The sequence below is a fragment of the Sabethes cyaneus genome, chromosome 3 (genome assembly GCF_943734655.1).
Source record: "Sabethes cyaneus chromosome 3, idSabCyanKW18_F2, whole genome shotgun sequence".
Taxonomy (NCBI): Eukaryota; Metazoa; Arthropoda; class Insecta; order Diptera; family Culicidae; genus Sabethes; species Sabethes cyaneus.
This window is the reverse complement of record NC_071355.1, coordinates 3,887,466-3,907,314: the sequence shown is the minus strand read 5'-3', so window position 1 is coordinate 3,907,314 and position 19,849 is coordinate 3,887,466. Positions and strand designations below refer to the sequence as shown.

The 19,849-nt window shown below is 40.7% G+C and overlaps 2 protein-coding genes across 2 annotated transcripts in view; one reads left to right on the top strand and one right to left on the bottom strand.

Moving 5' to 3' along the window:
• Positions 1–19,849, top strand: part of LOC128743373 (uncharacterized) — a 146,225-nt gene that overhangs the window by 20,518 nt on the left and 105,858 nt on the right. The window lies entirely within an intron of this gene.
• On the bottom strand, positions 1,724–13,576 carry LOC128744118 (uncharacterized). Its single transcript, XM_053840903.1, has 4 exons — positions 13,463–13,576; positions 10,808–11,533; positions 9,790–10,695; positions 1,724–1,927 (listed from the first exon to the last, which is right to left on the bottom strand). The coding sequence occupies exons 1-4, from the start codon at positions 13,574–13,576 to the stop codon at positions 1,724–1,726; spliced, it is 1,950 nt and encodes a 649-aa protein (XP_053696878.1).

The window sequence follows — 19,849 nt, the reverse complement described above, 5'->3', positions numbered from 1 at the left end:
AGTGAAGAATATCAAAAATGCAAGCTCGAACTAACAGCATGGCATTATTATTCTAATTTTTTTTTCAGTAGAGTAGTGTAAGTCCTCGTTCTTTTCTTTCGCTCAGAAGAACTCTATAAGAAACATTCATATCGGCTCTTAAAGAATAAAGTTATTTATGCTTTTCGCGATATCATACACTTGTATATCCAGCTTTCCACGAGCGATAATGGACGCTATTGGGCACAACTGGGCACAATCTTTTGGCATTCATTGCAGGTGCTCAGGTTCGCCCTTAAGGAGGTGCTATGGGAACATCCATGATTGTTTATTGTTCAAGTGTTAAAATGTAAACATTGTTTAGTTTTTGCAGATCTGCTGAAGAGGAACGTAACTGAACAGATAAGAAGTTTTATGGATTGTGGCTTCGTAGTTTTCGCAAACTTCGTGGAAAAGTTCACGGGAGAACGTTCAAATACGCAACGGAAAGTTTCCTATCAAACCAAAACGCTGACCAACTTGGCCACGGCTCGGCTAATATGAAGTTAATGTTTGCCTTTGAGTGTGTGTCAAAAGATTGTGCCAAGTGGTGCCCAATAGCCGCCATTGTCGCTCGTGGAAAGCTGGTTGGCGTACTTGTGAGTTTTGTACACTGAAAGCAATTAAAGTCTATGAGCTTTAAGAAAATCCGTAGATTCGAGCACTTGTTCCGAATGTCCATGAAAAATTGCGAAATCCGTAAAGCAATGGATAATTCCGTAAATCTGGCATCACTGTGTATATTGCATCATACAATGAAACTATCATGAAAACTCAAAATCGATTTTGACCTTTTTTGTCCGGCCCGGCCGCACTGTACGACGACGCGGACGCGGACGTTTCGTTTCATTTGTGCTGTGATATTCTACGCGTTTGCCCTTCTGAATCCGATTGCACGTACGTGCCTTCCCGATTAATCTACGCTGACGTGAGGGACACTTGATCGAAACGGGTGAATAAATCTGACAATAGCAGCAGACATTTCTCAACATTTTATTTTGATCTGGGGATTACACCCTTTGGGTGGTCCGTACTTTTTTCCGATTTGCTGTTGAAATTTTTAAATTTTTAATTCGGTTCGAAAATGCTCGGGCGTCATTCGCCCGATCGCTGGAGCGCTATTGATTAGGTACTTATCACCTGTCGGTATGCATGACGTTTGCGCTGACTGGTGTGATACAGACAATCAGATTAAAACAAGCTGTTAGATAACTCAGCGCGATGGCATTGGCTTTTTTTAACGCCTCGTAAGAAACTCTTCGAAGAAGGGGAAAACATACTGAAAACCGCCGAACCACAGTAACATAAAGAACCTTTAAATATGAATCAATAAATAGACTTAGGCTTGGGATGGTCCTTCTCGCTTCTTGTTTGGAACCGAAAACGCCAAAAACTAACCGACAAAGAATTAAATGATATGAGCTGATGTTTTGATTACACCACAAATCAACCCTTATCTTGTCGTTGTTCTTTTTTTTTCTTGAGCCACCCTAATCTAACCGCAAAATTCCCCACACACTCACTCGAATCGGCTCGCATCGTACGTAGGCCAGTCGAGGTGAGAAACAGAGTGAAAAGTTGATACAGTCATGTGAATGCAATGTGTGTTCTGTATAGTACATTTGGGTCGTCCGGTGACGACTCCCCGCTGCAGCCCCGCGGGTGCAGCCAGGACAGGGTGACCTGGGGTGGGTTGGAACGATTATTAGATTGAGGGGAAGACATGCCACTGCCATTGTTGTTGTTGTTGTTGTCCGACCGATCGGATGACGGTGTGCAAGTCGAAGGCTACTCGATCGAAAATGGAGGACGACGCCGTGCGCGTTGTATCATTAGAACGCTCTCGTGATATCGTGCCGCACAGCATTTCGATAGTGGTGAGATCTGATTCCAGTCGGGCACCGTTTGTCTGTTGTGTAAACAATTAAGATTTGTTGCTCCCGTGGTTGAAAATAGGGGGAGGCTTGCGGGCCAAAAACGGGGGATAAATTTGCCGGTTGCGCAATGACGACGACGACGACGGCGACCGGACTGACTGATAGCACGCGGCTTCGCTTCGGCCTAGCAGGATGCTGCCGGGAAGTCACGTTCGTTGTCGCGGTGGTGGTGAGCTGGTGAGCGGAGAAAAGCCGTCGCTGAAGATACGGTTTATTAGGGCCAAGGTTGAGCGCTGCGTTAGGTTGCTGTAGGAGATGCAGGAGAGCTGATTAGGAACATTGGAGGAATGTAGTACAGGCAGGTTTTATTCGTTTGTTAAATTATATAAACGCACAGATAGCGTCTGTTTCACGGCGCATGGGAAGCGGGGAATTTAGATAACGATTGACGTGAAAGGAAGGTGGAACACAAGACACAGGTTACACAGCTAAAATTGCATCCAGATTGAATAAGTTATTACTTACCCGAATGGAATTTTTCCAGCTCATATTCATCTTTTACCATAACAAAATAAAGACATAATTTTAGCCCCAAAGCCTTCTGCGATGAGTGTGTGTGTCAGTGTCATTCTGTTCCACCACATCTAATGCTTGGCAGGCTGACGCAATTGTTTGTTTCAATCGATTAAAACCATAGCGGGGAAGTATATGTCAAGTCGAATCGAAGAGGAGTCAGTTTTGTGCCGAAGAAGTCAGTTTCCTGAATCGATATTTGCCATCGTTTTAGCAATCTGTCAACAGGGAAGCACACGTGTGTTATTCTACAATACATAACCTTTAATTTTGTAGGGTATTCTAGGCTTGTCCTGTCGCAGGGTAAACACGTATAAAGTTCATCACGTAGAAGTGATTAATAATGTGTGCATGAACCATTCCTACGGATGACTTGAATCAGACGCCATTTCATGGACAAAACCAGTGTTTTAAAGCTTTCCTGCGAGATCTCCTCCCAGTACTCACGAGTCCTACTCTTGAGCTGGTTTACATTGGTTCACGGATGGACCAGAGTCTCCCGACCGAATTCAGATCCGGGGAACAGGCTGGCCACTCGAGAACTTCGATTTCCTTAACAGCAAATCACTGTTTTTCCAGTGTTGCTGGAAGACAAAAGCTGGACCCGTCAATGCCAAGCCGTGTTCAATCAAGCTTATCTTCAGTATTTCTGCGTAGTCCTCCGACTTTCTTTTTCACTGTAGTCTATGCCAAAGGGAACATGACTGTACCATCGCCGAACTTTCTGCTCATGGTAACTTTGGATTGGATGGATTATTGCGCAAATCGTGCCAGTTGTACTGCCAATCATCTGGTCCATGAAAGTTGATTTTTTTTTATCCGAAACATTCTTCCATTTATCGGGTGAATTTCAAGCGATTCTGCGATTCTTCTCATTCTCACACTTGACATGTAGCGACCGGAAGGTCCAATTCTGCACGAATTAGTGATGCTGTCCTTATCTGGGGAACGGCAATTTTGCGAATTCTCCGTTTATCTTTTGTGGAGAGCTTGCTTTCTTGCTTGCTTACGCGTGTGCTCGACGAATTTTTCATCCAATTTCTCTCTTAGAGAGGCCTGCATCAGGGTAGGCTTTGATTTCTATCTGTTCCTCGAACGTGCACCGATAAAAATAAATACGACGTTACCAAAAGAACTGACACATGAATTTCGAAACGCAAAAATTAGTAATCGGGATTCAACGTTTCACGATGGAACAGGCCTAAACTGACCCACATTGACTAAATCACACGGGAAAAAACCGATCTCACTCTCAAATAAACTCAAGTCAAACGAGAAATCGGGTTGCTGAAGACGCAACAAAACCGCTGGTACGGAGCGCCTACCGGTAGAGCTTTATAAGCATGGCCGAGAAACGCTGGCAACGGCTCTCACTGGGTAATTTCCTAGCTTTAGGAGTGGTCTGTCCCGTCGACAAAACGGGTGATCGGCTCGCTAGTAAACGCCGCCTACAAGGTACATTCCCGGATTCTGTTACGCCGGCTCCTTATTGATATCACAAGGTTTCCTAGGGATATATCAGGCGAGCTTCATGGGGGTTCGCACCACTACGGACCCGATTTTCACCATCCGACAGATCTTGTAGAAACGTCGGGTGTACAACGTGTCCACGCATCACATCTTTATTGATTTCAAAGCAGCATACGATACAGTCGCTCGAGATTTCTATGACAGATATGAATATGGTTTCCGATTATACTGACGCGACTAAAAGGAAGGGGCTCAAAAGGAACTAACGCGTGCCTTCCACGAACGGTAACCGTTGACAGTGACGAACTGGAAGTGGTTGATAAATTCGGGTGTTTGGGATCGCTGGTGACCACGGATAACAACACTAGTAAATAATCGGGCCTATTTTGTCCTTCGTAAAACGCTACGATCAAGAAGCATACGCCGCCGTACGAAGCTGACAACGTACAAAACCCTTATTAGACCGGTAGTTCTTTATGGGCTTGAAGCCGTGACGCTGCTCACGGAGGACATACACGCCTTTGCCGTGTTCGAGCAGAAAGTGCTACGGACGATATTTGGCGGAGTACAAACTGAAAACGGAGAGTGGTGGAGGCGTTTGAATCACGGCCTACCGGCCCTGCCCATCGTACATTCCCAAGGATGACGGACGACAGTGCAACGAAAACTGTTCCAGCATCAGGAACAGCGGGGCCTGCCCTATTTTCCCCAAAAATCATGCTAAAAGCTAATTAAACAGTATAAACACTTATTTGCCGCCCGTGAAATGAACTGTAATAGCTTCCAAACGTTGTCAAAACACTCGTTTTTGCCCATTGTGCAACGTATAGGAATTTACCTCGCTGTGTCTGTGCACCATGGAACAGGGCATCCGAATCGGTGCCATTTAGACTGATACGAAAGCAGATTTTGATCGAGTTGACCATCAAATCCTTTTAGCCAAACTTGACAAGTTGGGAGTTTTAGCCAGCATGCTTTTCTCGCAAGCTCTTATCTTCGTAAATGCAAAATTGTCGTTTACCTCGGTTCTTTTCAGTCAATGTGGTTTCAATCAGCATTCACAAATGCACTGTTACTAGCTTTTGCTTAAGAAAAACAGCTTCTTAACTTTCGCATCAACGGTACATTACTTTAGCGCAGTGATACTAGTTTTCCTGTCACAGGATCAACTAAAAGGATTTAGCTGGAAATTGACTAACTGACTAACTATTAACCAAAAACAACCAGTTTTCGAAAATTTGAAAATTTCGATGGCACATTGATTTTATCCACCTATTATTTAATGCTCCATATGCTTCAAACCAACGGAGACTGCTGAAAATTTATCAATTATTCTATGGGATATTTTATTATGGTTGCTATAAACCAAGTCGATCATGATGATCTGGCAGTAACACTTTAACTCTTTTGTAACTCTTTTGTAAGTTAACAAAGGATTGATTTAGTTTTTTTACCAGAGCAAGCCAAGTGCTTTATAACGTGTGCTTTATAGCTTTGTAACGAAAAGTTTCTTTAAATTATGGCGGTAACTATCAAGCAGCGAAGAGCCTAATCGGTTTGTTTGCTCTTGTTTTTTGTTATTTTAACTTCCATTTTCCCTTTTTTCATTTTTCCGTTTCCAGTTGTCGTCTTTTATAACTCATTTCATCACCTATATCTCTGCATATTAGCGTTGGTAAGAGGAAATGCTTATCAATTTAGGAACTATATTGGCTCGTTTTATTGTGCCTGATTTTTATTTTTAGGTGGATTTAGGTGGGATTTGGGAAGCCACCGTGAATCTTGTATGTGCATAGTATTTTGAGATATAAATTAGCAAATCACGGTTGTTTATGTAGTACCATTACATTATATTAAACTTATTAATTTGATTAAATTTGCAAAAAAGGTCTTAATTTTCGTCTTAAAAGAAAATTTCCGAATATCCAGATTAGTTTCAAATAAATGATGTTTATATAACGAGCATGGCAATTTGGCATCGTATGTTTTTGTGCCTCGTTTGTTGCATTATTCCCCACCGAATTTCAATCAAATTGGATCTTTCCCGTAATGCTTGTGAAGATGCAGAGGATTCCCTGGTCTTTAGTAGCAACAAGTATTGGACTAACATTCCTTCCCATCCCACTACGACCCGCATTCGGACGTGGCCGGCGTCGGTATTGATCAGCATGCAGGGACCTGATAAGGTTGCACAATGAGGAACGGTGTGCTGTCCCAATCATGCTTTTTCCAGCCATAATTTTGCAATTTTCAGCGGTCCTGATCAATAACGGAGTAGCAGCACACGAACGGTATCCTATGCTTATGCTTATACTGCTTATAACTCTTTTCATCACCTTTCTTTCTCGTTTTTCCAATTTTCCTCTTTTAGATGCCCTGCTTTTCCATCTTTTCTGTCACAGCGCTCTCCGGTTTTCAATTTTTGTCACGTGTTTCTCTTCTTTTTCTCTCCTGTTTTACCTTTTTATTTGCTTCTTTGAAAAATTACTGCTTTTGTTTTTCTTTTTCTATCCCGTGGTCCGTTTTTTTTTCATTTTTCTCCTGTTCTATCCCATTTGATATCTTTTACCGGCTCTCCTCGTTTCCTCTACGGGTTTCTATATTCTCTCTGTCGCTATTGTTTTCTCTTTTGGTTTCAGTTGTTTTCTGTTTCGTTTCTCCTTTCCCACCTTTTCTGTAACCTTTTTTTTGGTCCATCTCCTCACTATTTGTTCTTTTTTTATTTTGCTCTTCCATTTTCTACCGTTTTTGCTTTTTCTGTCCGCTGTTTCCTCTTTCTTTCTTTTTTTTCATTTTTCATCCCAATTTTCTCTTCGATTTTTTTCGATTTCCTTTGCGTTTTTTGTCATTTTCAGTATCATTTTGTCTATTTTTCTCTTCTTATTCTGCTCCCTCCTTTTCATTGTTTCGTTTTCGTCTGTTCCGTTCTTCGTCGTACGTCCTCTCGATTTCCATTTTTTCTCTCAATTTTCTTCTTTTACTGTTCTCGTTTATCCTGATCCCGTAATTTCTCTTCTGCTGTTCCTCCATTCCTATCCCGTTTCTCTTTTTTTCCATTGCTTTACTTTACTGCTTTACTCCCATTTACTTTTTTCCACTTTTTTCTCATTTTTGTGCCATTTTCCCTTCTTTTCTTTTACGTTTATCTTGTTTTGGGCTCCCTTTTTCACATTGCCCCGGTTTTCCTTTTTTATCTTCTGTTTTTCCTCTTTTTCTGAACCCTTTTCTTTCGTTGGAAAATAACTGCTTTTTTATGCTACTTTTTCTGACTCATCTTTTATATCCCGTTTGATTTCCTCGTTTCTTCTATAGGGTGTCTTTTTTCTCTCTTGCTATTTGTTTCCTTTTCACTTGGTTTTACTTGTTTTCTGTTTCGTTACCCTTTCTGTCTCGTTTCTGCCTTCTTCTCTGTTTGCTATTACCTTTTTTCTCTTTTTTCTCCTAAGTCCATGTAAAAAACTTTGCTAATTTTCCTTTCACTTTTTGTAATCTATCTACCTCCCCCTTTTTTAGCTCCTTTCTATTATTTCGTTTTCGTCTGTTCCGTGCTTTCTCTTATTATTATGTCCTCCTTGGTTGACACGTTCTGCTTTTCTTTGCCTTACCCTTTTGTTTTCCGTTTTCATTTTCTCGTTCTAGTTTCTCCTGCTCCCGTAGTTTGTTTTGCTCTATTCCTGCACTTCTAACCCGTTTTTTGTGCTCTTATGGTCATTTTCTTTATCGTTTTTCTTTCTTCTCTTTCTTCTGTCCAGGCATCTGTTAATATGCTAACCAAATTTACTTACATTTTCATAAGAAACTTTTGGCTCCATGCTGTTTAGTTCCCGGGATATGATTTTTTTAAATAACAGGAAAATATTTAGGAAAACCGAATTTTTCGGTCACGACTCAGGAACGAACAAAACGAAATGGCTGTTCGGGGGCTGAAAGCGTTAGAGAAGAGGCTGGATATAGATCCAGCACTACACCGAAATGTGCATCAGCAGAAACGTGATTACGTCATCAAGGGCTACGTGTTCGAACCGCAAGGTCTTCTTTCTCCATTCACTGTGTTCAGAAGAATACTAATTCAGCACTTGTGAAGGACCGGCTGCGATTGGGACGATCCAGTGGAAGCCGGATGAAAGTAGCATTCTTAAAACTGACCTCCGTTCCATGACTGGAGTTGCAATTGCAAGCGGCTGTTCTGAGTGCGACTGGCAGCAGTGGTGCGAAAGAATCCTTCCTTCAGCATTCAACCCTCCAGCTACCGCCCTCACATGGGCGGGGTCTGTGATAGGCTTGTCCAGTCCGTAAAAGTCGTGCTAGTAGTATTGGATGACGACGGCAGACGATTGACGGATGACATTCCTTGAGCTTTCTGAAATTTAAATAAAAACAAAAACCTAACTGGGCTACGGAGGCACTCACCAGGGAGCCCTCTGCACCGATGCAGCAGTGGGTTTAATTCCCATCTGCCATGACTTGCTGAGCGTTGTCCCGAATTGGAAGGACGGATATCTTAGAAATTCCCCTGTCGAAGCATCCATTTTTTGTACGTACGGTGAAATGTTGCCGTCTGAGCCGTGAAAAACCTTGACGACTCGAGCCAGATTCCATCGTAGTGGAGGTGAATTTTCATCTTTCAGCAGGACCATCCTACCATCCTACTGACACGTTGTCTCGCTGCTTGGTCCATTTACGCCAATTATGAAGATCTGATAGATATTGCGTGGTCCACCTTTTCCATAGTTGCTGGGTGAAGTATTGGGCACGCTGCTACATAGATAGCCGATTAACGGGTACATCTTGAAGATCTGGTTCTGGGATGGCTGTCATGGGACGCTGCGCCAAGAAGTGTCCAGGCGTGAGAGCTTGGAAATCATTTGGATCACTGCTAAGCGGTGTCATCGGACGAGAGTTGAGAATTGCTTCAATCTGAACAAGAGCTGTCTGCATTTCATCGATGTTTAGCGTCCTGATTCCTATTGTCTTACGAAAGTGATTCTTGAACGATTTCACCTGTGCCTCCCATAGACCACCAAAGTTCGGAGTGCGAGGAGGAATGAAACGGAACTCAATGTTGTCATTTCCGGCATCCCTGACAACAGCATCTTGGAAGTGTTGACTTACAAAATAAGCGATATAGTTCAGGTAGTTCCCGCTTAGCACCGACAAATGTTGTAGCGTTATCACACATGATTAGATTTGGTTTTCCGCGTCGCGCGGTAAAACGCCTCAGAGCAGTAAGGAACGCTTGAGGTGTAAGATCTGCTACGAGTTCTAAGTGAACCGCTTTCAGTGCCAGACAAACGAATATCGCTACATAGCACTTTACTGGCCTGGTACGACGGTTAGGATAGGATATAAGGAATGGACCACAATAGTCTACTACCACTTTTAAGAACGGTGATGATGGCGTTACTCGCTCGGACGGAAGACCTGCCATTAGTTGATCTACGACCTTAGGTTTATTCTTGAAGCACGACTGCACGAGACACATTCATGTATAACCTTTCTAGCCAAACTGTGGATAGCAGTTGGCCAAAACTTGTCTCGAACGGGTGCAATTAGCAGTTGCTGGTCGGCGTGAAATAGTCACAGATGATAATGTCGCATAACCAAAATTGCTAGCGGGTGATGGTGGTGCAAGATGAATGGATGTTTTCTAGACTTAGTAACTGGAGCATGAGATAGCCGGCCGCCAACACACATTTTACCATTGACGGAAAGCTGGGGACGTAGACCTTTGATAGTATAGCTTTCTTGAACATGACCTGGCCTTGTCAAGCTGAGTAGTTCTGCCGAAAAACACTCTTGCTGAGATAAGCGGACTAGTAGCAGCGTTGCTTGTTCTAGTTCCACACATTACACGCTTCTCTCTTCTAGATTGCCTGGTGCCAGGTTGCGAATTGTGCTTGAAACGTATGAGTAGTGCGACCAGTCTGATGAGTTCTGAGTATGTTGATCTAAGTCCGAAAATTTCGTAAGGTGGAGTAGCTTGAGCGGTGAAAGCTGGCAATGGTCGTTCTTCCGAACGATTCTGGAATGGATTCTTCTGGCCGTGACCAATCTTCTTGATTCTGATCCAACCATCGTGAACCTTGGAACCAAAGCGATTGTTATTGTAATTCAGCTGGAACATTCCCCTGGAAATCAAATCTGCCGGGTTCTCAATACCGGGCACGTGGTTCCAAGCGCCACCTTTGGTGATGTGTTGTATCTCCGACACACGATTAGCCACACGAACTTGCCATCTTGACGGTTGCGATGCCAGCCAGTGTTGGACGATCATGGAATCGATCCAGAAGAATGTTGATTTGACCGTAACGTTAGAGGAAAACTTCTCGTACAGATGACTAAGCAGCAGGGCGGATGATAGTTCTAACCGAGGAATTGTTACGTTCTTCTTCATGGCTTTCAGATTCTCTAGTGGTGCTATTCTCGACTTCGACGTGATGAGACGTACTGACACAGTCCCGTCTGATGCGGTACAACGCAGATATAGACATGCTTTGTAGGCCACTTCTGAAAGATCGCAACACCCGTGTAGCTGAAGTTCCGAACAATCGTTAGTAAAGCCGATCCAACGAGGAACTGACAGTGACGCAAGGGTCATTAGATTTTGCTTATACTCCTTCCAAATTGTTTGCAATGATTCATCCGATGGTTCATCCCAAATAAGCATGCTGCGTCTGAGTGGATGCTTCGCTTTGTGATGGCTGATGTATTCGACCGCCATTGAGGAAAACAGAAATAGAAACTGTCCAAATTGTGACTACAAATGGAGTCCCAAAGTTTCCACGGTAGAGCTAAAGGAGTCCAGCTCCAGGGTGGCTCGAGTCTGCTTCGGACAGCATCTCGTCGACATGGAAGTACTTTTGAATTACCTTGGCAGCTAGAGGGTGCGTCGATTGGCAACCTTTCTCTAGCGTTGAGAGACATTTTGTCGCAAGATACGGCGCAGATGCAGTGCCGTAGGTAACGGTGGTGAGCTCAAATGACTTCACTGGATCGTCGGATGAATCTCTTCTCTGATCAGAAGGTTGAACTTGTACCATTTGGTATATTTTTGCAACGTCCGCGACAAGAGCAAAGCGATGCAAACGAAAACGGGTGATGATCGAAAACAGGTCATCCTGAACCACTGGGCTTGCCACTAACGCATCATTTAAGGAGAATCCAGTCGATGTGCGACATGAACCGTCGAAAACAATACGAAGTTTTGTCGTAGTGCTGTCTGGCTTCAACTCGGCAAGATGAGGCATGTAATAAGTCGACTCCATTAGTTGATACTCGTGAATAAACTCCTTGTACATCGCCTTCAGCTCAGGATTCGCATCTAACCTTTTCTCCAGGCTCGAGAACCGTTTCAGTGCGATAGCTTTCGATTCTCCTAATTTCTGGATCACATTTTCCTTTTTTGGCAAACTTATGACGAATCTACCTTCAGCGTCACGCACAGTAGTTCGCTCGAACAGTTCTTCACGTGCGGTCTCTTCCACGGAATGAGTACTGGTCACATGACAGGTCTCTAATTCCCAAAACTTGGCGATCCACGGTTGAACTAACGAAGGTCGTCGAAGTCCGCGGAGAAACTTGATTAGTAACTCTTCCTGATATCACCCAACCGAATACGGTTTCTTGGAGAGTTGGTCCATCTTCACTCAACTTTTTCTTCCCGGCAGTGAGCAAGTCAACGTATATTTCAACTCCAATGATCATATCGACTGGTCCGGGTTTTCCGTACGATGGATCCGCCAATACCATTTATTCCGCAAACGATGAAATTAAGGGATTGAGTATTTTTGTGGATTATATCAGTGTTATCAGCTTTGCTTGAATAGACCGTTTATAGACAGTTCGGTTCTTTTGCATACCCAACACGGTTTGGATCCCCCCGCAGTTGGAGTTTCGTCGGCTTTGTCGGATTTAGTATTATGGACATTGACGTACTCTTTTCTCTCTTGTTTAACTCTGTTGAATGAAGACGGCGATGGAGACTACTTCCAATCTAGAACCGAGAACTCCGATAACTCCGAAACGTCGGATACGATGTCGTTCATAAAATTAGTGAACATTCGGAGAGGCGCGCCTCGCCTGCTTAAACCGATAGTGGTTCAGTATCGGTCCAGAATGTACTGGGCAAACCAGAAAAACGATCACGCGTCTCCTTTTAATTGGACTTCCACGAAGGCGCCTTCTATTCGCAAGCGTTTTGTTAGAATATCCCTAAAATCTCCTTTCTCAGAGAATCAAAAAGAAATCAAAAGTTTCCTCTTCTCTGTACTGGGTATTATTTCGGAAAAGATCTGTTTTTGTATTAGAATTCCAGCTTCAACTTGAACGTTTAAAGAGTTAAAATAGCACACAACCGGCTTTGGAATGTAACATTTAACACATTTAACGTAGTTACCCCTGTACGATACAGGTTGCTAAAGTCGACGTCTCCGAGGAAGGCCATATAGCTTAGCTATATCTATAGCGGTTCAATACAGCGAATAGTTTTCCGCTACGGTTGTTTGATTTTGTATGCACGAATAGTTTGCACACAAACACATAAAAACTGTATTAGAGCTTCGCTAGAGTCATGTTTACACCGTTGTTGGCTTGATGCCGATGCTACGTACCTATAGTTATAGTTACTATATATATAGTTCGGCGGATAGAAAACCAGGCGAATTGGCATCCCTGATTTATGAAATTAAATATGAAATTATGGTGAAATGTGCAGGTTTTTACGAAAAATAATCACTGGCGGGTGTTTAAAATGACTAGTTCTATGAAAATAAAGTGTATTTTTTTACCATTACTCCTGCATTTTGGATTTTGAAAAGCTTTTGGCTCCGCTTTTGACGTTTATTTGGCTCCCGATTTTCTATCCGCCGAACTATATATATAGTAACTATACCTATAGTCGGGCGCAGTAGGCATAGCCTAGTTACGTTCAACATGAGTGTGGTGATTCGATTGACAAGTAATTATGTAAACAAACAATTATGATCGACAAAATGATTTAATTGAGTTCCTCCTCATAAAAGTGTATGGCGTTGATTTATTTTCGAACAGTTTTTGTTTAGGCGTGATCAACTCATTAGTCTACACTGTCGATGGGGTGTTGTTTTGAATGTGTTGTTGCTAGATTAGCGCTAGCATCTCAAATCTCAGCTGCTACATTTTCTTCAAATCTAACATCACTTTCCAGTTCATTTGTCATCTCACAGTTTCGGAGAATACAACAATAATGAGAAGTGTTTGTAAAATTTGTCATGTTCCGTTAGAGAGTACGGCACGGAAGGGAATCGTCAGCAAAATGGTGCCGAGCACGACCACTGACTGGCTTGAAAAACCGATTCTATTTGGGATGCTTCTTGCCTCCGCCGCGGCCGAGTCGTGGTGCCGGTGCGGGTACCTGTCGTCCGGGCGTGCCACCTCGCCCGTGCAGTCACGAGATGGTTACCGTTTCGTAGGTTTTTACGATCACCCGGTATAGAACCGGGAAAGCAGGAGAAAACAGGAATTTTCACATTTTCTGACCTATTTACATTCTTTTTATGAGCGACCAGCCAACCAACCGGCGTTTCCTTGCATAAGCGCTTTGCTGTGCATATTCGACGGGCAGCCCACGGCTCGGCCAGAGCGATGTCTCCATCATCCATCGTCGACGATGGCTGCGGTAGCAGCAGTGGGAGGACGCCTGGGAAATATATCGCAGCGCGATGTGAAAGCAGCTGGTATGGCGTTCAAATTTGCCTACGCATTTTACCCAATATGCAGCAAAACAACAAGCCGGGATTCAGCTTGTTCTCGGCTAAGTACGAATGGGAATTCAGGGAAATCAAATCAAATTCAAAGGCAAATTAAAACCATTTCGGTCGCTTTGCTCGGGCAAAAGAAGACGTCATTCTGCGGCCATTTATACCTACGTATGCCACTGTCACTCTGCCTCACGCGGAAAAAATGGCGTCCCGGCGCTGCGCTGCGCTGAGTCGACAAACAAACAACGGCAACGGCAAATATGTATGCATGCAAGTGTCCCGGCCACGGCATCGGCCGGCCGGCCCCGGGGCGGGGCGGCAGTTTGATGCTCGCGCGTCTCCTCAATTCCGACCACCGAGGCGCGATAAATTAATCAAACAATGCTATAAATTTAAAAAGAGTTTATTCGCGTTGACTGGTTGGCATCATCGTAGGCCGTTAGTAGCCGTTCGTACGTGTACGTGTCTGCGTGTCTGTGTGCGTGTGTGCGCGGAAATTTGTTTGTTTGTTTGTTTGCGATGCTAGTAGTTTCTCTGAAGTGGTTTGATTGTGCAGCACATGGCCGTTCGGAGAGCGATTCAGTTGTTTTCTATTTGTGAATAACTGAACGAGTGGCCAGTTCAGGGTTTATCTACGGTATGTCGCACCGTGGACCGGGGGCTGGACCAAAACAATCGTTAACTCTTTGATTGCTAGGGTTAGAATCGTTTAAACGTTGAAAAGAACTGAACATTTTAAGAACCTATCAAAATTGAATACGACTTACGCAATTTATGCAACTAAATTAGTAGATAATATCGGACGTGCCTCGTAAAGGTCATTCAGAAGAACGGCGAAAACGATGTTGGGTTGCTTGGATCGACGCTTGTGCAAATGCAAATGACAACCAAGAAACAAACAACAAGACGCCCATCGGTATTTCGAAATCGTTGTTCATTTTCAACAAAACTCTCGTAAGAAACTGTATAGAATTAAGCTAATCGAGTGAACAAGGAACCAACGTGCTGTGTGCATAAACAGTGTTAATTTGTGTGCGTTGGATTTTGTGACACAGAACGAGCCTGAACCGAAGGGAATAAACAAAAGAAAAAAGGTGAGAAACTTTTTCAAATTCGTTTACTTTGTGATTTTGCACATCTGAAAGGAGTAGGAATCCGATGGCTCCCGATAGATGAAATCACGCAACACCTAGCAGTCTCCGTAACACCGTTGAATCCCATCACGTTTCGCTACCCGCTGGTGGCGGCGGTGGCGGCCGAGGCGCGGGTGCTTCTCCTCGCTCGAACGAACCGAACCGAACCAGCATCGTCATCATCATCATCATCATTGGTTTGGTTGGGCATTACTACACTACTCTACTTGAGCGACGTTTTATTTTTAAATATCTAGATCACATGTTTGGGCATACCGACACCGTACGAAACTGTTGATGAATGCAAGCAAAGCCCGGCTTATGACGTCTGGCTGTTTCTCTGTTCGTCGGTCGTCTACAATAGTTTACAAATATTTCGTGTGAAAATAGCATTAGGAGGTTCAGTTTTGGCTAGGTTGTTGTTGGTACGTAACAAACCTACATACAATCTGTCAAAAATAACAAGCAAAAAATCAAGTCTAGTTTCCCGACTTGATGACTACTATACATACCGACTGACGACTGATGGAAAATCGTTCCACTTTCGATGCGGTACAAGGGTATGTTAAGCTAACTGCGGATCACCTATATCCGGTCAATCCGGCTTGTTGATTAACGGGATGGCGACTAACTTCTTGGCATTCTTTGTTCCGCAAATATGAAAACTCCGAGGAAAATTTTTCATTTCATCGGTCATTCGGTCATTGGTCATTCAAAAGAAAACTTAAATTTAAGTTTTTTAATTTATTTTCCAAGGACGTTTAACTCCACGGCTTTGCTTTTTGATTTTTGATTTTTCATTTTTCATTTTTCATTTTTCATTTTTCATTTTTCATTTTTCATTTTTCATTTTTCATTTTTCATTTTTCATTTTTCATTTTTCATTTTTCATTTTTCATTTTTCATTTTTCATTTTTCATTTTTCATTTTTCATTTTTCATTTTTCATTTTTCATTTTTCATTTTTCATTTTTCATTTTTCATTTTTCATTTTTCATTTTTCATTTTTCATTTTTTATTTTTTATTTTTCATTTTTCTGCATTCTTCTTTTTCGTTTTTCATTTTTCATTTTTCATTTTTCATTTTTCATTTTTCATTTTTCATTTTTCATTTTTCATTTTTCATTTTTCATTTTTCATTTTTCATTTTTCATTTTTCATTTTTCATTTTTCATTTTTCATTTTTCATTTTTCATTTTTCATTTTTCATTTTTCATTTTTCATTTTTCATTTTTCATTTTTCATTTTTCATTTTTCATTTTTCATTTTTCATTTTTCATTTTTCATTTTTCATTTTTCATTTTTCATTTTTCATTTTTCATTTTTCATTTTTCATTTTTCATTTTTCATTTTTCATTTTTCATTTTTCATTTTTCATTTTTCATTTTTCATTTTTCATTTTTCATTTTTCATTTTTCATTTTTCATTTTTCATTTTTCATTTTTCATTTTTCATTTTTCATTTTTCATTTTTCATTTTTCATTTTTCATTTTTCATTTTTCATTTTTCATTTTTCATTTTTCATTTTTCATTTTTCGTTTTTCGTTTTTCATTTTTCATTTTTCATTTTTCATTTTTCATTTTTCATTTTTCATTTTTCATTTTTCATTTTTCATTTTTCATTTTTCATTTTTCATTTTTCATTTTTCATTTTTCATTTTTCATTTTTCATTTTTCATTTTTCATCTTTCATTTTTCATTTTTCATTTTTCATTTTTCATTTTTCATTTTTCATTTTTCATTTTTCATTTTTCATTTTTCATTTTTCATTTTTCATTTTTCATTTTTCATTTTTCATTTTTCATTTTTCATTTTTCATTTTTCATTTTTCATTTTTCATTTTTCATTTTTCATTTTTCATTTTTCATTTTTCATTTTTCATTTTTCGTTTTTCGTTTTTCATTTTTCATTTTTCATTTTTCATTTTTCATTTTTCATTTTTCATTTTTCATTTTTCATTTTATAGCGAAAATACGATGAAAAGTTCACGAAAAGACGACGAAAATCAATAAAAAATACGACGGAAATAAAAATAAAAAATACGAAAAGCGTCGAAAGGGAAACAAAAATAAAGATAAAGAATGTCAAAAGGACAATTAAAAACTATTGAAAGCGACAAAACATGTAAAAAACGACGAAAAGATGAATAAAGGCAGCAAATCGACATTGATCTTGTTGCCTTGACGAAAAAACGACGAAGAAAAAATGGCAAAACAAGTGCGACAAAGCGCATTCACAAAATCGACCCAAAGCCGTCAAACTCCCATTAAAAAGTTATATACAAAACGTCAAAAAACCGTCAAAAAGTCATCAAAATATCGGAAAAATTGTCACAAAATCAACAAAAAACCGTCAGAACCGTCTTCGGAAAGACGGCAGCCAATTATCAAAAAGCGGTCGAAAAGCCATCAAAAAGTCGTAACAAAATATTTAAAAATTCGTTCGGAACTCGAAAGGAAGTTGAAGACAGAATCAGAAAGTCGATAAAGCACCTTTAAAAAGTCGTCAGAAAAGTGGTCCAAACGACATTACAAAACGTTGCCAGATGATCGCCTTGAAATCGTCAGTAAATCCATAAAACATCATCAAAAACACGGCAGAAATTCGTCGAAAAGTCGTGAAAAGCTCATCAATCAATCATAAAAGATGCAATCATAAATCATAAAAGAATCAGTCAAAAAGTCGTCAGAAATTCGTCATAAATTCTACAGAGAGTCTTCCGATTGTCGTCAAAAATTCGTCAGAAACTCATCAAAAAGTAGTCAGAAAGTCGTAAAAAGGTCATCAATCAATCATAAAAGAAAATCATCAAAAAGTCGTCAGATTGTCCTCAGAAAGTCGTCAAAGGGTTGACATAAAATCGTGAAAAAGTCACTAAAAAGTCGTGCAAAAGACGTCACATATTCGTCGTAAAGTCTACAAAGAGCCTTCCGAATGTTGTCAAAAATTCGTCAGAAGCACAACAAAAAATCGTCAGAAAATCGTCCAAAAGTCGTACAAATGTTGTCAAAAAGTCGATAAAAAGCTTTCAAGAAGTCGTCTTAAAGTCATTACAAACTTAATAAAACGTTGCCAGAATGGCGCCATAAAAGCGTTAGAAAATCAACAAAAACACAGCAGAAAGTCGTAAAAAGGTCGTCAATTAATCATTAAAAAAATCGTTAAAAAGTCGTCAGATTGTCCTCAGAAATTTGACAAAAAATTGACATAAAATCGTCAAAAAATTAACTGAAAAGTCGTCAAAAAGTCGACAAAGAGCTTTCAGAATGCCGTCAAAAATTCGTCAGAAAGTAGTCGTAAAGTCGACTTTAGAAGGTCGACAAGAAGTCGTCAAAAAGTAATTAAAAAGTTATCAAAAAGTCGTTAAAAGGTCGTTCAAAGTCGTAAAAAAGCTGTTACGAAATCCTCAATAAGTCATTTAAAAAGTCTTCAAAAGATCATCAAAAAGCCATCTGAAAATGGTCAGATGTTCATAAAAAGTCGTGAGAAAACAGTTAGATAGTCGGCCGAAAGCCGTTAGAAAGTTGTTAGAAAATCTACGAAAATTTCTCGCAAAGTCAACAAACAATTGCAGGAAAGTCGCCCGATATCCCCCGGAAAATCTTGGGTAAATCATCAAAAACTTTTCGAAAACCGTCAACAAGTCGTTAAAAATGTGAAAAGTGGACAGAAAGTCGCCAGATATTCGTCAAAAAGTCGCCATAAAGTCGTCAAAAATTATAAAAAATGGTCAAACAATCATCAAAAAATCTTTAGGAAGTCATCATAAAGACTTCAAAAGTGGTCCAAAAATAATTACAAAGTTGATAAAACGTTGTTTTTCTTGTGCTTTTGCTTGTTCCGGTTTCTATTTTTGTTTCTGTTTCTGTTTCTGTTTCTGTTTCTGTTTCTGTTTCTGTTTCTGTTTCTGTTTCTGTTCCTGTTCCTGTTCCTGTTCCTGTTCCTGTTCCTGTTCCTGTTCCTGTTCCTGTTCCTGTTCCTGTTCCTGTTCCTGTTCTTGTTCTTGTTCTTGTTCTTGTTCTTGTTCTTGTTCTTGTTCTTGTTCTTGTTCTTGTTCTTGTTCTTGTTCTTGTTCTTGTTCTTGTTCTTGTTCTTGTTCTTGTTCCTGTTCTTGTTCTTGTTCTTGTTCTTGTTCTTGTTCTTGTTCTTGTTCTTGTTCTTGTTCTTGTTCTTGTTCTTGTTCTTGTTCTTGTTCTTGTTCTTGTTCTTGTTCTTGTTCTTGTTCTTGTTCTTGTTCTTGTTCTTGTTCTTGTTCTTGATTTTCATTCTGGCCACTGTCGCTACTAAGAAGGTTCAAGGTTTTTGCTTATAGGAGTTTCAAAATAACGATCTTCTCCCACTGGGAAGTTGTTTATGAAACGAATCGTCTAAATCGATTCGCTCAGCTCTTTTGGCTCAGTGTGAAATATACGTATAGAAAGAACCGCACAAAAGTGGAACAGAACAGCCGTCGTTGCGTCGTTGCATAGGAACGGTACGTTTTCGACGCCCATCAACCGAACGAACGGACGCGGCGCAGTGCAGCAGCTTGAGCGTTTAGAATTGATTTACACAACCGACAACGAAGCCAAGCCCCGGGGCCAGGGAAGGGTATGCCCGGACGGGCCGGGCGGCGGCGAACTGACAAAGTCACATGCGATTGCGGTCGCGAATACCGGCCCGGGGGCGAGGTCATAGGAGCATCGTTTGATTTCCTGTACGATGCGATCTAAAATTAATCGACATCAATGAGAAACGATCGACATGTGATTTGCTCGTGTTTTTAATGCATCAAAAAATTCTTAGTTGAGTAAAGTTTTAAAATCTAATATTACCGCAATAAAGTTTTGTTTTTCCAATCTGTAAAGCTAAGCATGTTAACAACCTCCGTGTATTAAATCAACTCGCTTCTGGTATGTTGAATTTATTTGCTCATCCGCAGGCAGTTCTACACAGACGATTAGCTTTTTAAATTTTATTGCCACCAACAACCAGTCAGTAGGTATAGTTAGGTAGGACACGGTGTAAGGAATTTGTTTGCACCGTGCTTTAGTGCCATTATT